This window comes from Aegilops tauschii, chromosome 3 (assembly GCF_002575655.3).
Source record: "Aegilops tauschii subsp. strangulata cultivar AL8/78 chromosome 3, Aet v6.0, whole genome shotgun sequence".
NCBI classification, from domain to species: domain Eukaryota; kingdom Viridiplantae; phylum Streptophyta; class Magnoliopsida; order Poales; family Poaceae; genus Aegilops; species Aegilops tauschii.
Window position 1 is genome coordinate 350,478,209 of NC_053037.3, and position 18,561 is coordinate 350,496,769.

The 18,561-nt window shown below is 45.7% G+C and overlaps 1 protein-coding gene and 1 long non-coding RNA gene across 2 annotated transcripts; both read right to left on the bottom strand.

Moving 5' to 3' along the window:
- Nucleotides 1-430: 430 nt before the first annotated feature.
- Nucleotides 431-13,858, bottom strand: LOC120975838 (uncharacterized). The gene is made up of 4 exons (XR_005771296.2): nucleotides 13,543-13,858; nucleotides 13,224-13,459; nucleotides 11,605-11,714; nucleotides 431-883 (listed from the first exon to the last, which is right to left on the bottom strand). It is a non-coding gene; the product is annotated as an uncharacterized lncRNA (long non-coding RNA).
- Nucleotides 13,859-15,965: 2,107 nt separating this feature from the next.
- Nucleotides 15,966-17,030, bottom strand: LOC109738288 (fasciclin-like arabinogalactan protein 11). Its single transcript, XM_020297389.3, has one exon. It carries the CDS (start codon nucleotides 16,937-16,939, stop codon nucleotides 16,202-16,204), a length of 738 nt encoding a protein of 245 aa, XP_020152978.1. The 5' UTR covers nucleotides 16,940-17,030; the 3' UTR covers nucleotides 15,966-16,201.
- Nucleotides 17,031-18,561: the final 1,531 nt, after the last annotated feature.

Here is an 18,561-nt window from a genome sequence, read left to right on the forward strand (position 1 = left end):
TGCATCTACTACTATTACTCCACACATCGACCACAATCCAGCATGCATCTAGTGTATTAAGTTCATGGGAAAACGGAGTAATGCAATAAGAACGATGACATGATGTAGACAAGATCCGTTTATCTATATGGCGGTAGATAAAGATCTCGTCTTTTTATCCTTAGTAGCAACGAAACATATGTGTTGTTTCCCTTTCTGTCACTGGGATCGAGCACCGTAAGATTGAACCCACTACCGGGCACCTCTTCCCGTTGCAAGATAAATAGATCAAGTTGGCCAAACAAAACCCAAATATCGGAGAAGAAATACGAGTCTATAAGAGATCATGCATATAGAGATCAAAGAAACTCAAATAACTTTCATGGATATGAAAATATATGACTGATCATAAACTCGAAGTTCCTCAGATCCCAACAAACACACCGCAAAAAGAGTTACATCATATGGATCTCCAAAATACCATTGTATTGAGAATTCAGCGAGAGAGAGAAAGCCATCTAGCTACTAACTACGGACCCGAAGGTCTACAAAGAACTACTCACGCATCATCGGAGAGGCACCAATGAAAGTGGTGAACCCCTCTGTGATGGTGTCTAGATTGGATCTGGTGGTTCTGGACTCTACGGCGGCTGGATGAATATTTCGTCGACTCCCCTAGGGTTTCTGGAATATTGGGGTATTTATAGAGCAAAGAGGCAGTCCAGGCGGCAACCGAGCTGGGCACAACCCACCAGGGCGCGCCTGGGCCTCCTGGCGCGCCCTGGTGCGGTGTGCCCCCCTCTGGGCACCCCCAGGTGCAACCACGGCCCATTACCTTCCTTCTGGCCTATAAAAAATCTCCGTAAAGTTTCGTGGCATTTGGACTCCGTTTGATAAGGATTTTCTGCGATGTAAAAAACATGGAAAAAACAACAACTGACACTTGGCACTATGTCAATAGGTTAGTACCAAAAAAGATATAAAATGATTATGAAACATCGAAGATTGATAATAAAACAAAATGGAACAATAAAAAATTATAGATACGTTGGAGACGTATCAACAACACATGTCTATGGTTAGGAAACCTTAACCATCTTTGATCAACGTGCTAGTCTAGTAGAGGCTTACTAGGGACATGGTATTTGTTTATGTATTGACACATGTATTTAAGTTTCCGATCAATACATTTCTAGCATGAATAGTAAACCTTTATCATGATTAAGGAAATACAAAATAACAACTTTATTATTGCCTCTAGGGCATATTTCCTTCACTTATCCCCTTTGTCAAACTCATGCCTGGGCAATCTGTATAATCTGATGAAAGATTAGTTCTATGCTCTTGCTGCACTTCCTGTTGATGCTTGAACACTCCTACTCGTGACTTGCGACACTTTTGGGAATGACGTTGCTGATGTACCAAATGTCTATTCCATGTCTGAACTTTTAATGCTATATTATTACGTGTGATCATATTTTCATGTTCATGCTTTATTTAAGAATGAATATGGCATCGCATATTCAGTAAAATGATAGCTTAAATGAATGTTTTCAATAGATTTCATTGTGAGCATCTCAACTAATATCCATTAGATAAGCCCAAAACTTTGTTTTCAAGCCCACCACACCATTTTTTTTCCTATCCCAACCCACCGAACATCTCAACTAATACACTGAAAATTGATTCTAATTTGTTATAAACTCTACCATGGCAGAAATTATAAGGTACTACGTTCTGAACACTAACACACCATTTTTTAAATCATTTTTCTAACCCGCCGACTATTTTTTGTGACACCAAACATTTACATGACACCATGAATCATCCCGGAATATGGAAATGCATAGTGACGCCCAAATGCATCACCGAAAATTAGGCCAGAACGTCGCCAAAGTTGGCTAGCGCGTTGTCCTAAGAGAGAAACACCTCGTGATGGTGGACTGTCACAGAAAATGATTTTAGGTGAAGTCATCGCGAGGGTTTTTGTCGCTAAATAGATCAAATTTTGTAGTGACTGTCATGGCTCGGTCCCGAGAGGGGCACCGAATCTCTGTGCTTTATGTGCCAGTCCCTGGATCGATTGCTGACACACACAATTGACGATGAAATACCAAGAAATAACACATGGCATAGTAGTACATCGATGGTCCAGTCTTTTATATATTACATACCTACCAACTCATGTGCCAGCTTACAATACAATCATGCAGTGGACACAATATTCTAGTCTTATGGCATCCATTTACACATAGGCAACAATTGAGTATAGTGTCACAACCCTACTTCATACCTTTCCTTCGATACGGTAAACCTACAACATGATACATTGCAGCCACGAGGGTCCATACATTAATGTATTGGCAAGTTACAAACTTTGAAGTAACAACCCTATGAGTGTTCAACATGTCAAAGGAAGTGTGGTTTATTTTTTGAAAACTTATTCCTCTTGCTTGAACTTACTGTTGGAAATATGCCCTAGAGGCAATAATAAATGGTTATTATTATGTTTCCTTGTTCATGATAATTGTCTATTGTTCATGCTATAATTGTGTTATCCGGAAATCGTAATACATGTGTGAATACATAGACCACAACGTGTCCCTAGTAAGCCTCTAGTTGACTAGCTCGTTGATCAACAGATAGTCATGGTTTCCTCACTATGGACATTGGATGTCATTGATAAAGGGATCACATCATTAGGAGAATGATGTGATGGACAAGACCCAATCCTAAGCATAGCACAAAAGATCGTGTAGTTCGTTTGCTAGAGCTTTTCCATGTCAAGTATCATTTCCTTAGACCATGAGATCGTGCAACTCCCGGATGCCGTAGGAGTGCTTTGGGTGTGCCAAACGTCACAACGTAACTGGGTGACTATAAAGGTGCACTACGGGTATCTCCGAAAGTGTCTGTTGGGTTGGCATGGATCGAGACTGGGATTTGTCACTCCGTATGACGGAGAGGTATCTCTGGGCCCACTCAGTAATGCATCATCATAATGAGCTCAATGTGACTAAGGAGTTAGCCACGGGATCATGCATTACGGTACGAGTAAAGTGACTTGCCGGTAACGAGATTGAACAAGGTATTGGGATACCGACGATCGAATCTCGGGCAAGTAACGTACCGATTGACAAAGGGAATTGTATACGGGATTGATTGAATCCTCGACATCGTGGTTCATCCGATGAGATCATCGTGGAACATGTAGGAGCCAATATGGGTATCCAGATCCCGCTGTTGGTTATTGACCGGAGAGGCGTCTCGGTCATGTCTGCATGTCTCCCGAACCCGTAGGGTCTACACACTTAAGGTTCGGTGACGCTAGGGTTGTAGAGATATTAGTATGCGGAAACCCGAAAGTTTTTCGGAGTCCCGGATGAGATCCCGGACATCACGAGGATTTCCGAAATGGTCCGGAGGTGAAGAATTATATATAGGAAGTCCAGTTTCGGCCACCAGGAAAGTTTCGGGGGTTATCGGTATTGTACCGGGACCACCGGAAGGGTCCCGGGGGTCCATCGGGTGGGGCCACCTATCCCGGAGGGCCCCATGGGCTGAAGTGGGAAGGGAACCAGCCCTTAGTGGGCTGGGGCGCCCCCCCTTGGGCCTCCCCATGCGCCTAGGGTTGGAAACCCTGGGGGTGGGGGGCGCCCCACTTGGCTTGTGGGGAAGCCACCCCCCCTTCCCCCTTGGCCGCCGCCCCCCTTGGAGATCTGATCTCCCAGGGCCGGCGCCCCCCCAGGGGTCCTATAAATAGTGGGGGGAGGGAGGGCAGCAGTACCACAGCCCCTGGCGCCTCCCTCTTCCCCTGCAACACCTCTCCCTCTCGCAGAAGCTTGGCGAAGCCCTGCCGAGACCCCGCTACTTCCACCACCACGCCGTCGTGCTGCTGGATCTCCATCAACCTCTCCTTCCCCCTTGCTGGATCAAGAAGGAGGAGACGTCGCTGCTCCGTACGTGTGTTGAACGCGGAGGTGCCGTCCGTTCGGCACTCGGTCATCGGTGATTTGGATCACGGCGAGTACGACTCCATCAACCCCGTTCATTAGAACGCTTCCGCTCGCGATCTACAAGGGTATGTAGATGCACTCCTTTCCCTCGTTTCTAGTATACTCCATAGATGGATCTTGGTGATGCGTAGAAAATTTTAAAATTCTGCTACGATCCCCAACAGTGGCATCATGAGCCAGGCCTATGCGTAGTTACTATGCACGAGTAGAACACAAAGCAGTTGTGGGCGTAGATGTTGTCAATTTTCTTGCCACTACTAGTCTTATCTTGTTTCGGCGGTATTGTGGGATGAAGCGGCCCGGACCGACCTTACACGTACGCTTACGTGAGACAGGTTCCACCGACTGACATGCACTAGTTGCATAAGGTGGCTAGCGGGTGTCTGTCTCTCCCACTTTAGTCGGAACGGATTCGATGAAAAGGGTCCTTATGAAGGGTAAATAGAAATTGGCATATCACGTTGTGGTTTTACGTGGGTAAGAAACGTTCTTGCTAGAAACCTATACAAGCCACGTAAAAACTTGCAACAACAATTAGAGGACGTCTAACTTGTTTTTGCAGCAAGTGCCTTGTGATGTAATATGGCCAGAAGATGTGATGAATGATATATGTGATGTATGAGATTGATCATATTCTTGTAATAGGAATCACGACTTGCATGTCGATGAGTATGACAACCGGCAGGAGCCATGGGAGTTGTCTTTATTTTTTGTATGACCTGCGTGTCATTGAACAACGCCATGTAAATTACTTTACTTTATTGCTAAACGCGTTAGCCATAGAAGTAGAAGTAATCGTTGGCGTGACAACTTCATGAAGACACAATGATGGAGATCATGATGATGGACATCATGGTGTCATGCCGGTGACGAAGATGATCATGGTGCCCCGAAGATGGAGATCAAAGGAGCAAAATGATATTGGCCATATCATGTCACTATTTGATTGCATGTGATGTTTATCATGTTTTGCATCTTATTTGCTTAGAACGACGGTAGTAAGTAAGATGATCCCTTATAATAATTTCAAGAAAGTGTTCCCCCTAACTGTGCACCGTTGCGAAGGTTCGTTGTTTCGAAGCACCACATGATGATCGGGTGTGATAGATTCTAACGTTCGCATACAACGGGTGTTGACGAGCCTAGCATGTACAGACATGGCCTCGGAACACACGCAATACACTTAGGTTGACTTGACGAGCCTAGCATGTACAGACATGGCCTCGGAACACGGAGGACCGAAAGGTCGAGCATGAGTCGTATAGAAGATACGATCAACATGGAGATGTTCACCGATCTTGACTAGTCCGTCTCACGTGATGATCGGACACGGCCTAGTTAACTCGGATCATGTTTCACTTAGATGACTAGAGGGATGTCTATCTGAGTGGGAGTTCATTGAATAATTTGATTAGATGAACTTAATTATCATGAACTTAGTCTAAAAACTTTACAATATGTCTTGTAGATCAAATGGCCCACGTTGCCCTCAACTTCAACGCGTTCCTAGAGAAAACCAAGCTAAAAGATGATGGCAGCAACTATACGGACTGGGTCCGGAACCTGAGGATCATCCTCATAGCTGCCAAGAAAGATTATGTCCTAGAAGCACCGCTAGGTGATGCACCCATCCCAGAGAACCAAGACGTTATGAACGCTTGGCAATCACGTGCTGATGATTACTCCCTCGTTCAGTGCGGCATGCTTTACAGCTTAGAACTGGGTCTCCAAAAGCGTTTTGAGAAACATGGAGCATATGAGATGTTCGAAGAGCTGAAAATGGTTTTCCAAGCTCATGCCCGGGTCGAGAGATATGAAGTCTCCGACAAGTTCTTCAGCTGTAAAATGGAGGAAAATAGTTCTGTTAGTGAGCACATACTCAGAATGTCTGGGTTACACAACCGCTTGTCTCAGCTGGGAGTTAATCTCCCGGATGATGCGGTCATTGACAGAATCCTTCAGTCGCTTCCACCAAGCTACAAGAGCTTTGTGATGAACTTCAATATGCAAGGGATGGAAAAGACCATTCCCGAGGTATATTCAATGCTGAAATCAGCGGAGGTGGAGATCAGAAAAGAACATCAAGTGTTGATGGTGAATAAAACCACTAAGTTCAAGAAAGGCAAGGGTAAGAAGAACTTCAAGAAAGACGGCAAGGGGGTTGCCGCGCCCGGTAAGCCAGTTGCCGGGAAGAAGCCAAGGAATGGACCCAAGCCTGAGACTGAGTGCTTTTATTGCAAGGGAAGTGGTCACTGGAAGCGGAACTGCCCCAAATACTTAGCGGACAAGAAGGCCGGCAACACCAAAGGTATATGTCATATACATGTAATTGATGTGTATCTTACCAGTACTCGTAGTAGCTCCTGGGTATTTGATACCGGTGCGGTTGCTCATATTTGTAACTCAAAACAGGAGCTGCGGAATAAGCGGAGACTGGCGAAGGACGAGGTGATGATGCGCGTCGGGAATGGTTCCAAGGTCGATGTGATCGCCGTCGGCACGCTACCTCTGCATTTACCTACGGGATTAGTTTTAAAACTCAATAATTGTTATTTAGTGCCAGCTTTGAGCATGAACATTGTATCTGGATCTCGTTTAATTCGAGATGGCTACTCATTTAAATCCGAGAATAATGGTTGTTCTATTTATATGAGAGATATGTTTTATGGTCATGCCCCGCTGGTCAATGGTTTATTCTTGATGAATCTCGAACGTGATGTTACACATATTCATAGTGTGAATACCAAAAGATGTAAAGTTGATAACGATAGTCCCACATACTTGTGGCACTGCCGCCTTGGTCACATTGGTGTCAAACGCTTGAAGAAGCTCCATGCAGATGGACTTTTGGAGTCTCTTGATTACGAATCATTTGACACGTGCGAACCATGCCTCATGGGTAAGATGACCAAGACTCCGTTCTCCGGAACAATGGAGCGAGCAACCAACTTATTGGAAATCATACATACTGATGTGTGCGGTCCAATGAGTGTTGAGGCTCGCGGTGGCTATCGTTATGTTCTCACTCTCACTGATGATTTAAGTAGATATGGGTATGTCTACCTAATGAAACACAAGTCTGAAACCTTTGAAAAGTTCAAGGAATTTCAGAATGAGATTGAGAATCAACGTGACAGGAAAATAAAATTCTTACGATCAGATCGTGGTGGAGAATATTTAAGTCACGAATTTGGCACACACTTAAGGAAATGTGGAATCGTTTCACAACTCACGCCGCCTGGAACATCTCAGCGAAACGGTGTGTCCGAACGTCGTAATCGCACTCTATTGGATATGGTGCGATCTATGATGTCTCTTACCGATCTACCGCTCTCATTTTGGGGCTATGCTTTAGGGACTGCCGCATTCACTTTAAATAGGGCTCCGTCGAAATCCGTTGAGACGACACCGTATGAATTATGGTTTGGGAAGAAACCTAAGCTGTCGTTTCTAAAAGCTTGGGGATGCGATGCTTATGTCAAGAAACTTCAACCTGAAAAGCTCAAACCCAAGTCGGGAAAATGCGTCTTCATAGGATACCCTAAGGAAACCATTGGGTATACCTTCTACCTCAGATCCGAAGGCAAGATCTTTGTTGCCAAGAACGGGTCCTTTCTGGAGAAAGAGTTTCTCTCGAAAGAATTGAGTGGGAGGAAAGTGGAACTTGATGAGGTGATAGTCACCCCTTCCGAACCGGAAAGTAGCGCAGCGCGGGAAGATGTTCCTGTGGTGCCTGCACCGACTAGGGAGGAAGTTAATGATGATGATCATGAAGCTTCGGATCAAGTTACTACTGAACTTTGTAGGTCCACAAGGACACGTTCCGCACTAGAGTGGTACGGCAACCCTGTCCTGGAAATCATGTTGTTAGACAACGGTGAACCTTCGAACTATGAAGAAGCGATGGCGGGCCCGGATACCGACAAATGGCTAGAAGCCATGAAATCCGAGATAGGATCCATGTATGAAAACGAAGTATGGACTTTGACTGACTTGCCCGATGATCGGCGAGCCATAGAAAATAAATGGATCTTTAAGAAGAAGACAGACGCGGATGGTAATGTGACCATCTATAAGGCTTGACTTGTCGCTAAGGGTTATCGACAAGTTCAAGGGGTTGACTACGATGAGACTTTCTCACCCGTAGCGAAGCTGAAGTCCGTCCGAATCATGTTAGCAATTTCCGCATTCTATGATTATGAGATATGGCAAATGGACGTCAAAACGGCATTCCTTAACGGCTTTCTTAAGGAAGAATTGTATATGATGCAGCCGGAAGGTTTTGTCGATCCTAAGAATGCTGACAAAGTATGCAAGCTCCAGCGCTCAATCTATGGGCTGGTGCAAGCATCTCGGAGTTGGAACATTCGTTTTGATGAGATGATCAAAGCGTTTGGGTTTGCACAGACTTATGGAGAAGCCTGTGTTTACAAGAAAGTGAGTGGGAGCTCTGTAGCATTTCTCATATTATATGTGGATGACATACTATTGATGGGAAATGATATAGAATTCTTGGAAAGTATAAAGGCCTATTTCAATAAGTGTTTTTCAACGAAGGACCTTGGAGAAGCTGCTTATATATTAGGCATCAAGATCTATAGAGATAGATCAAGATGCCTCATTGGTCTTTCACAGAGTACGTACCTTGACAAGATATTGAAGAAGTTCAATATGGATCAGTCCAAGAAGGGGTTCTTGCCTGTATTGCAAGGTGTGCAATTGAGCACGGCTCAATGCCCGACCACGGCAGAAGATAGAGAAACGATGAGTGTCATCCCCTATGCCTCGGCCATAGGGTCCATTATGTATGCCATGCTGTGTACCAGACCTGATGTAAACCTTGCCGTAAGTTTGGTAGGAAGGTACCAAATTAATCCCGGCATGGAACACTGGACAGCGGTCAAGAATATCCTGAAGTACCTGAAGAGGACTAAGGATATGTTTCTCGTTTATGGAGGTGACGAAGAGCTCGTCGTAAAGGGTTATGTCGACGCTAGCTTCAACACAGATCTGGATGACTCGAAGTCACAAACCGGATACGTGTATATTTTGAATGGAGGGGCAGTAAGCTCGTGCAGTTGCAAGCAAAGCGTCGTGGCGGGATCTACATGTGAAGCGGAGTACATGGCGGCCTCAGAGGCAGCACAAGAAGCAGTCTGGATAAAGGAGTTCATTACCGACCTAGGGGTGATTCCCAATGCGTCGGGCCCGATGACTCTCTTCTGTGACAACACTGGAGCTATTGCCCTTGCCAAGGAGCCCAGGTTTCACAGGAAGACCAGGCATATCAAGCGTCGCTTCAACTCCATTCGTGAAATTGTTCAAAATGGAGACATAGATATTTGTAAAGTACATACGGACCTGAATGTACCAGATCCGTTGACTAAACCTCTCCCTAGAGCAAAACATGATCAACACCAGAACGCTATGGGTGTTCGATTCATCACAATGTAACTAGATTATTGACTCTAGTGCAAGTGGGAGACTGTTGGAAATATGCCCTAGAGGCAATAATAAATGGTTATTATTATGTTTCCTTGTTCATGATAATTGTCTATTGTTCATGCTATAATTGTGTTATCCGGAAATCGTAATACATGTGTGAATACATAGACCACAACGTGTCCCTAGTAAGCCTCTAGTTGACTAGCTCGTTGATCAACAGATAGTCATGGTTTCCTCACTATGGACATTGGATGTCATTGATAACGGGATCACATCATTAGGAGAATGATGTGATGGACAAGACCCAATCCTAAGCATAGCACAAAAGATCGTGTAGTTCGTTTGCTAGAGCTTTTCCATGTCAAGTATCATTTCCTTAGACCATGAGATCGTGCAACTCCCGGATGCCGTAGGAGTGCTTTGGGTGTGCCAAACGTCACAACGTAACTGGGTGACTATAAAGGTGCACTACGGGTATCTCCGAAAGTGTCTGTTGGGTTGGCACGGATCGAGACTGGGATTTGTCACTCCGTATGACGGAGAGGTATCTCTGGGCCCACTCAGTAATGCATCATCATAATGAGCTCAATGTGACTAAGGAGTTAGCCACGGGATCATGCATTACGGTACGAGTAAAGTGACTTGCCGGTAACGAGATTGAACAAGGTATTGGGATACCGACGATCGAATCTCGGGCAAGTAACGTACCGATTGACAAAGGGAATTGTATACGGGATTGATTGAATCCTCGACATCGTGGTTCATCCGATGAGATCATCATGGAACATGTAGGAGCCAACATGGGTATCCAGATCCCGCTGTTGGTTATTACCGGAGAGGCGTCTCGGTCATGTCTGCATGTCTCCCGAACCCGTAGGGTCTACACACTTAAGGTTCGGTGACGCTAGGGTTGTAGAGATATTAGTATGCGGAAACCCGAAAGTTGTTCGGAGTCCCGGATGAGATCCCGGACGTCACGAGGAGTTCCGGAATGGTCCGGAGGTGAAGAATTATATATAGGAAGTCCAGTTTCGGCCACCAGGAAAGTTTCGGGGGTTATCGGTATTGTACCGGGACCATCGGAAGGGTCCCGGGGGTCCACCGGGTGGGGCCACCTATCCCGGAGGGCCCCATGGGCTGAAGTGGGAAGGGAACCAGCCCTTAGTGGGCTGGGGCGCCCCCCCTTGGGCCTCCCCCTGCGCCTAGGGTTGGAAACCCTGGGGGTGGGGGGCGCCCCACTTGGCTTGGGGGGGAAGCCACCCCCCCCCTTCCCCCTTGGCCGCCGCCCCCCTTGGAGATCTGATCTCCCGGGGCCGGCGCCCCCCCCAGGGGTCCTATAAATAGTGGGGGGAGGGAGGGCAGCAGTACCACAGCCCCTGGCGCCTCCCTCTTCCCCTGCAACACCTCTCCCTCTCGCAGAAGCTTGGCGAAGCCCTGCCGAGACCCCGCTACTTCCACCACCACGCCGTCGTGCTGCTGGATCTCCATCAACCTCTCCTTCCCCCTTGCTAGATCAAGAAGGAGGAGACGTCGCTGCTCCGTACGTGTGTTGAACGCGGAGGTGCCGTCCGTTCGGCACTCGGTCATCGGTGATTTGGATCACGGCGAGTACGACTCCATCAACCCCGTTCATTAGAACGCTTCCGCTCGCGATCTACAAGGGTATGTAGATGCACTCCTTTCCCTCGTTGCTAGTATACTCCATAGATGGATCTTGGTGATGCGTAGAAAATTTTAAAATTCTGCTACGATCCCCAACACTTACTAGTCAAGATATTTCAACCACAATTGCCTAACGAGCGACATAGGTCTTCTCCAATTGGTTTACCATGAGAGCCCCTCAGGATTCATGGTTACCCAAACATTGCCACGAGGGCCCCCTCGGGATCATAGTTAAACAAACACTGCCATGAGAGCCCTCGGGATCATGGTTATCAAACATTTCCATAAGTGCCCCAAGATCGTGGTTAACAAACATTGCCATGAGAGCCCCTCAGGATCATGGTTTCTCAATCACAACAAGGTGAGACACTCTTGTCCAAGTTTCACACAAAAACCCAACAACCGAAGTAACATAAGTTTCAACGACATGTGGATATCATGTTCTGGTCTCAAAACTTTGTAAAGTAAAGCAAGGTAGAGCAAGTTCAAGAGTGAAACTTACCTGGTAATCGTTTTTGTTCTTCACATAAACAAATCTTCGTAATTATTGAATTTCTTCACACACACACAACTAGATAAGGCTACTCTTCGACTCTTCGCTCTCCCAACAATCTATTGTAAGTAAAAGCAATCATAAACAACCACACAATGCAATCAAACATACAACAAGTGTTGTGCATGGTGTTAGTGTCATTGTGCTTGGAGATCATGTGTCACGTGTCAACTCATAAGAGTTTGGAAACAACATAGTGGTTGTCATTGGAATACATGCGACATAAGAGTTCACATGCAAGTTTGAATAAGGGTTCATCACATAAGGAGTATACGATGTCAAGTTGTGGTTGTCAGACTCAATCACAAGAATCTTAACAACATGAGTCATGGTCTATGAATCTTGATTAGCCAAGTTCGTGTTCAAGTTTGAATTTTCATTCAAACTTGTTGACCTTTCAGGAGCTTGAATACACTAGGTGTTTGAAAATAATAACTTGGTCTGGTTTCCAATTTAGTTTGAATTTGAATTAGATTTCATCCTATTTGAATTCAATTGACATTTGATATGAATTCAAATAAATTTGAATTACTAAGGCTAGGTTCAAGTTCAACGATGTTCTATCTAATTTGGATTAATTAAATGACTTCTAGGTTTCCTTTAGGTTTAACTAAATTCAAAGTACATTTGTATTTTCCTACAGTCAAATGCCAATCAAATATTATTTCTAAATTCTAATGTTTATTCATTTGGATTAAGTTTAAACCTAAAGTCAAATAGAAATCCAAATCATTTGCTAAGTGCAAATAGTTTCCAAACTTTACCTCAGTTTGAACTAAATTAAATTTAAGTTTAATTTCCTAAAGTCAATTTTCACTCCACAATACTTACTAGGTTTAATTATGCACTAAGCCATGTTATGAAAGTTTATTCAAATTAAACCTAGGGTTTCGAAGTTATAACCAATCTAGTTTGAATGTAATCCAAATTAAATTCCGTAAAGTCAAATAATAATCCCAAAAATATTTACTAAGTTAATTTTAAGTTTCTGAATCTAGTTGCAACATAATTATCCTAATAAACACTTTTAATCCAAGGTTGAACTAGGTTTAGGTTTAAATACTATTTGAATTATAGTTTCTTCTCAACTATATTCAAATTCCATTTTCATATTTTAGAATTGACCTATAGTAGCTAAGTTGAAACTATATTTCAGTAGGTTCATTTTGCAAAAATAATCAATTTATTTAGATTTACAAATTGCAAGTTATGCCCTATTTAGTTCAAATTCATTATGTTTGAATTTGAATTTTGAACTATTCATATTCTAAATTTTATTAATCTAGGTGAAAGTGCACTTCCTAAGGATCATTATGCAAACAGTTTCACTCAATTTGGATCTACAGATAAAAAGTTGTTAGTGTTTGAATATCTAATGGGTTTTCTGCAAAAATTCCATTTAATTCAATTTAACTTAAATTCTGTGGATAATGTTCTGGATAAGTTGGTGACATAGCAGGCTGTGATTGACCGGTACCGTTTCAATCTAGAAAAGAACGTGGGTCGTGCGATTTAAAGTGATGTGGACGGTCGTGATTGTGCCACGTGGCTAGGTTTAGGGTGCTCACCGGAGATCTCTCCGAAGATGGCTAGGACGGCGGCACGTGGCTCGGGGCTCGCCGTATTTCGCGTTCCAGAGGTCACCAGCGTCAGCAGAGGGCACGCCAGGGTCCAACGGCGACGGTGATTCTCCTGGTGGTCGTGGTCGTCGCTGGGGATGATGGAAACAGTGGTTGTTGGTCGCCAGAATTGCTCAACACAGAGGAGCTCGCGGGCGTGGTCAGGGCATAGATTTGGTGCGACTCTGGACAAGGCAAAGGGTCAGGGCGATGCATGCGTGCAAGGTGAACCAAATGGGCAAGGTGTGCGGCTCAGACGCGAGCTAACCTCATCGGAGAAGACGATGGCGCGGTGGCGAGATTCGGGCTTCGTCGGCCTTGGGTCTCCAAGGGGCTCCGGCACGCTGACGATGTCCAGCAGGTGCGCCGGAATGCCTTGGGTCAAGTGGTGGCGGTGGTTTGGTCTGGGGGTTGTCTTGTTCGTCGGAATCGACGACTGAGTGAGCTAGGTCAGTGCGGTAGGGGTGGGTCTCTACATGGGCAGCCTAAGTGAGGACACCGAGGGCTATTTATAAGGTAAGGAGGCGGGGCAGTTCTCGCATGATGGGCGCACGTGGTAGAGGTCGTGCACACGGACGTGCTCGGGCGTGGGTGCGGGGTCGTGCGGGCGGTTGCCGCGAGGTGGGAGATGACCCTGACCAGTGGGGCATCCTGGTCAGGCGGCTCAGTGGAGAGAGAGAGAGAGAGAGAGACAGAGAGAGAGTTGGCGCGCGCGGGGGTCGCAAGCTGGGCTGCGCTAGCTGGGCCTAGCTGGCCCTTTCCTTTTTATTTATGTTTTTCTCCTTTTCTGTTTTCTAGTTTCTTCTGCCATTTTCATTTGAATTTGTATTTGAATTTTCTTCCAGAAGCAAACTTGCTCCCAATTCAAAAAGGAATATTTTGACGGTGTAGACATTTTATTTGGCCCCTTTGCACAAATAATTTCTGCCACTTTTATGTTCCTTTGAATTTTGAATTTGGTTTTAAACCTAGATAAGTTTCAAATCCAATTTGGAAAATTTGACAGAAGTCAAGCATATTGTTTGGACTTATGAAATTCACTTGCTTGCCAAATAAATGCAAAGCCCTTTTTAAATATTTTCCTTTTTAATTTTTGAATTGATTTCAACCGATCCACTTCAATCGTTCAGGGAAATTTATTAGGCTTGAATAGTACCTAGGTCTTACTAAGGATAGCCTTATGCCTAAATAAATATTTTATTTTTTCACCCTATTTTGAAATCAAAAAATATTCCCTAAACCTTTTAGGGTTCATTTTGTTTTCCCAAATTTCAAACAAGGGTTTCAATGTGGCCATAGGGTCCTTGACCCTCTAGGTGAATTCAAACAGAGCAAGAAGTGAACCATCAAGCAATTTCCTAGGCAATGTTATCTAGGTAGCAAGCAACAAAGGTTTTCCTAGAATTTTTTTTATTTCCCTGTGAATTTTTTAACATACCAAGTTTGAAAAAAAATCCGGGATGTGACAATTAGTGCTATATGCTCGACGTGCATGGACTAACATGTATTGGAGGCTTTTGATATGATAAGTATGATTGTCAAGCATGACTTTTGAGGGGCTGACCGACATTATCCGGGGACGCCCGGGGACGCCCGGATGTGTCCGTAGATGTTTAGGGGGCTGGATTTGCCAAGTCTGATTGTAGTAACCATGTATGTCTATTTGCCTATCTATCTATCTAAAAACGAAAATGTACAAAGACCGTCCACTTAGAACTGAAAATTGCTTTATAGTGAACTTAGCAAAATTGGGGAGCCATTTTTCTTTCACCTTTTTAAAGCTGTGCTAGCTAGTGTGTCATCTTTTCTTGCGAATCAGCCAAAAGCTACTGCTTACTGGTATGTATGGATAAGAGTAGAATAAAAGCATGATTGCAAAAGTAACTCGTACCAGCCAAGCGAACTCCATTGCCATCTGTATAAAATGGATGCCAGACCGGCAGCGCTAGCTGGCAATTGATAATTGAAAACGACGTGCCGCCACGCTACTCCATGATGTGCGTATCCGTATATGACAACGATGAATCCCTGTATGATAGTGCTATACGTAGTACGAAGCTACCAACAATGTTATGCTCTTTGCCAACAGAGTAACAGGGCTACAAGCTACTGGTTCTCGTCTTGAGAGCACTCTCCGTCTCCGATGAAAACGATGAATCCCTGGGAGGGAAGGCCATGCTATCACACCTGTGAGTAGGCTGTGAAGTAAAATGAAGGTTTCCAGACTAAACATTTTCACCTGAAGCAAAATAGAATGTGTTGCATCGCTGCTGCTCCATGCACGCACATAGGGTGTATAGTACTCGTACAATGCAGTACCACTATGTAATACTAGTAGAATCGACTCATCACCGGACGAGCCTGGCACCACGTGCTCGTGTGTTGGCCCCTCCCTGCTCCGCCACTCTGTTCCACACTTGCACCAACTCCATGATTACCCTTGATAAATCCAAAACCGAAAACTAGACGTGTACCATCATCCCATTTTGACCAGAGAACACTTCCAAATCAATGGGGCAGCTAAAATCTTATCCTGATTTAGTACCAGCTAGCTCTGATTATCATCAGCTCAACTAACGTGAGTAAAGCACCGACAGACGACAGTCTTTTGCCGGGCACCACAGTGATCTGGTAAAAAAGGGCACACACTCAAATCGCAACGGGACCATGTATTTCAATCGCACTACCGGGTACTCAAAATGCACTGCGTCGTTATTAACATTCTTGCCTCAAACACATAAATTCAATCACATAACTCAATCTTAACAAACCGCCGACAAGGCAGGAACAAGAATGGAACAAAGGAATTTGAACAGGGTGGAAGAAAGGAAAGAAACACCAAAGACAAGGAAACCCATCAAGTCTATGCACATTGATTGATGGCCATGGCGTCCCGGTCGTCGTGCGATCATCCCAAGCTACCCATCTCACAAGAGGTAGCCAAGAAGGGCGGCCATGCCAGCCACGCCCCAACTGACGGCCCTGGCGCCCGCGGCGCCCGTGGGCGTCGCTTCGTCGTCTGACCCGGCCGGCCCGGAGGCGGCCTCACCCTTCTTGGTCTTGCCCCCCTTGGAGGCGGCGGGCGCGGGCGCCGGCGCCTTGGCCCCGAACAGCGCTTCGGGGAGGAGCACCTTGTCGAGCGAGTAGACGGCGAGCGGCTTGACGGCGCTGAGAGCGTTGTTGACGGCGACCTCGACGAGGCCGGTGGTGACGTTGACCTGGTTGTTGCTGGCGACGATGTTGACCGTGATGGGCTCCTTCTCGCCGGAGGCCTGGGTGCGGACGGGGTTGCTGGCCGTCTGGAAGGACTCCATGGTGTAGTACTGGGGCAGGATGTGGGCCTGGACGAGCGACACCTGCTGCTGCTGGGTGAGGCTGTTGAGCGTGCCGGGCTTGAGGTTGTTGAAGGCGTTGTCGGTGGGCGCGAACACGGTGTAGCCGTTGCCGTTGAAGGAGTTGTTGAGCTGGCTGTTGAGCTGCGTGTCCTGCTGCGTCTCCTTCATCAGCCGCATGAAGGTCGTGTACTGCCCGCCCTTCACCAGGATGGCCGTCACGTTCGGCGGGCCGGCCGGCGTCGCCGAGGGGCCCGGCGCCTGTGCCTGCGACACCGCCACCAGGGCCAAGAGCGCCGCCGCGACGACGACAATGCCGCTCCTCGCCGCCATTGCTTGTGGCTCTGGCTAGTGCTGCTCTGAACAACGGAGGTTGCAGGAGGGAGCGGTGGTGTATGTAGTGCGTGTGATCGGTACAGGGCGGGTAGTGTTGGGTGATATAGGGAGGCCGACGTGGGGTGGGGTTAGGGGTGACCGGCTGGAGATGAGCTGGTCTGACGGTGCGTACCGATCGGTGGTTGCCGAGGCGCTTATGTTATTCTCTGCGCGTGGAATAGCGGGAATGTGCGCTACGACCTACGAGACGATGCTGTGCGACGCAATGAAATGAGCCGCAATGAAATGGTGCGTACCGATCGTGGCGGCGGCCGCACACGAGAATCTTGCGCGGGCAACGGCCGTGCAGAACTACTTGTGCGCGTGCATGTGCCATCAAGTTCGATTAGAAAGCCGAGGGAGTGAAAAGTCGGTAGCAGGTGAGAAGCAAGAAAATAAAATAAAATGCACTAGTGGTCATTGAACTTATCGTATACACTTACTTTGATCACTGTATTTAAGAATACGGTCATTATATACGTGCTAAGATGACTATATGATCACTCTGAAATTGTATAACTCCGTATTCCATCCATTTGACTGGTCAAACTGGTCAAACAATCCACATGGCGTGCGGCCCTACCTGTCAGTGGTGCAAGTAAGAAGTAGAGGGAAAATAAAAATGCTGCTGCGAGGATTCGAACCCCATACCTCGATGTAATATGCGCGCAGGCTGACCAACCACTTTGGTTCCAATCTTGTGTCTAGTTAGAGGAAAAACCCTTTTATATCTTCTAGTCATTCACGTGACAGCGTTGGGATATTTCTTTTTTGCATATGTTCATATAAGACCATTCTATTGGTTTAGATGATAGTGCATTCTAATTCAGTGATTTCTTCCATATCAGTTTTAGCGTACCAAATTGCACCATCACAAGCGTAATTTGGCTAACGTATATATTTCTGTTGATAGCATTTATAAGCATAATTTGGAATACTTAACACGTGTATATTACTTTTGTGCATTTAAACGTTTATTAATAAAAATTTATATAGACATATATTAACCATTTTGATAAGTACACACCGCCATAATTAGCTAGTACAAGATGACCGCACGCCAAATCCCTGGTCGTCTCGTGCTAAAAACAGAGCAACGACGCCCACCAAATCTAATGGAGCTGCCGCTGCGGCCGCGTCACTGTCGAGCCACCGTCCACGCGTGCATATTGAACAAAAGAAATTGAAGTGCTAATCCAATCTCGTTTTCTTGCGAGGAAGTGCTAATGCAATTTTGGCCGTGAATCATATGTACAAGTACACAGTACTGCTAAAACAGCTTTTTAAATCCTAAAAGGCCCGACCACTGAAGCCGAAACGATTATGATTTAAATGCCAAATGGCTCGCACGCAAAAGAAAAAAAATGCAATGGCTGTCACGTGATTCCAGTAGAATATAAAACGTTTTTTGCTCAAGTTAGACAAGACGGGAGACCGGTGGAGTTGGTTGTCCTGCTCGGGCAATAAGCGCGAGGGCCTGGTCTCGACTCCACACAGGCGCATAATTTTATTTCCTCCTACTCCTTGCTTTCACCCACTGATAAGTAGGGCCCACACAGTCAGAGAAAAAAACTGACAAG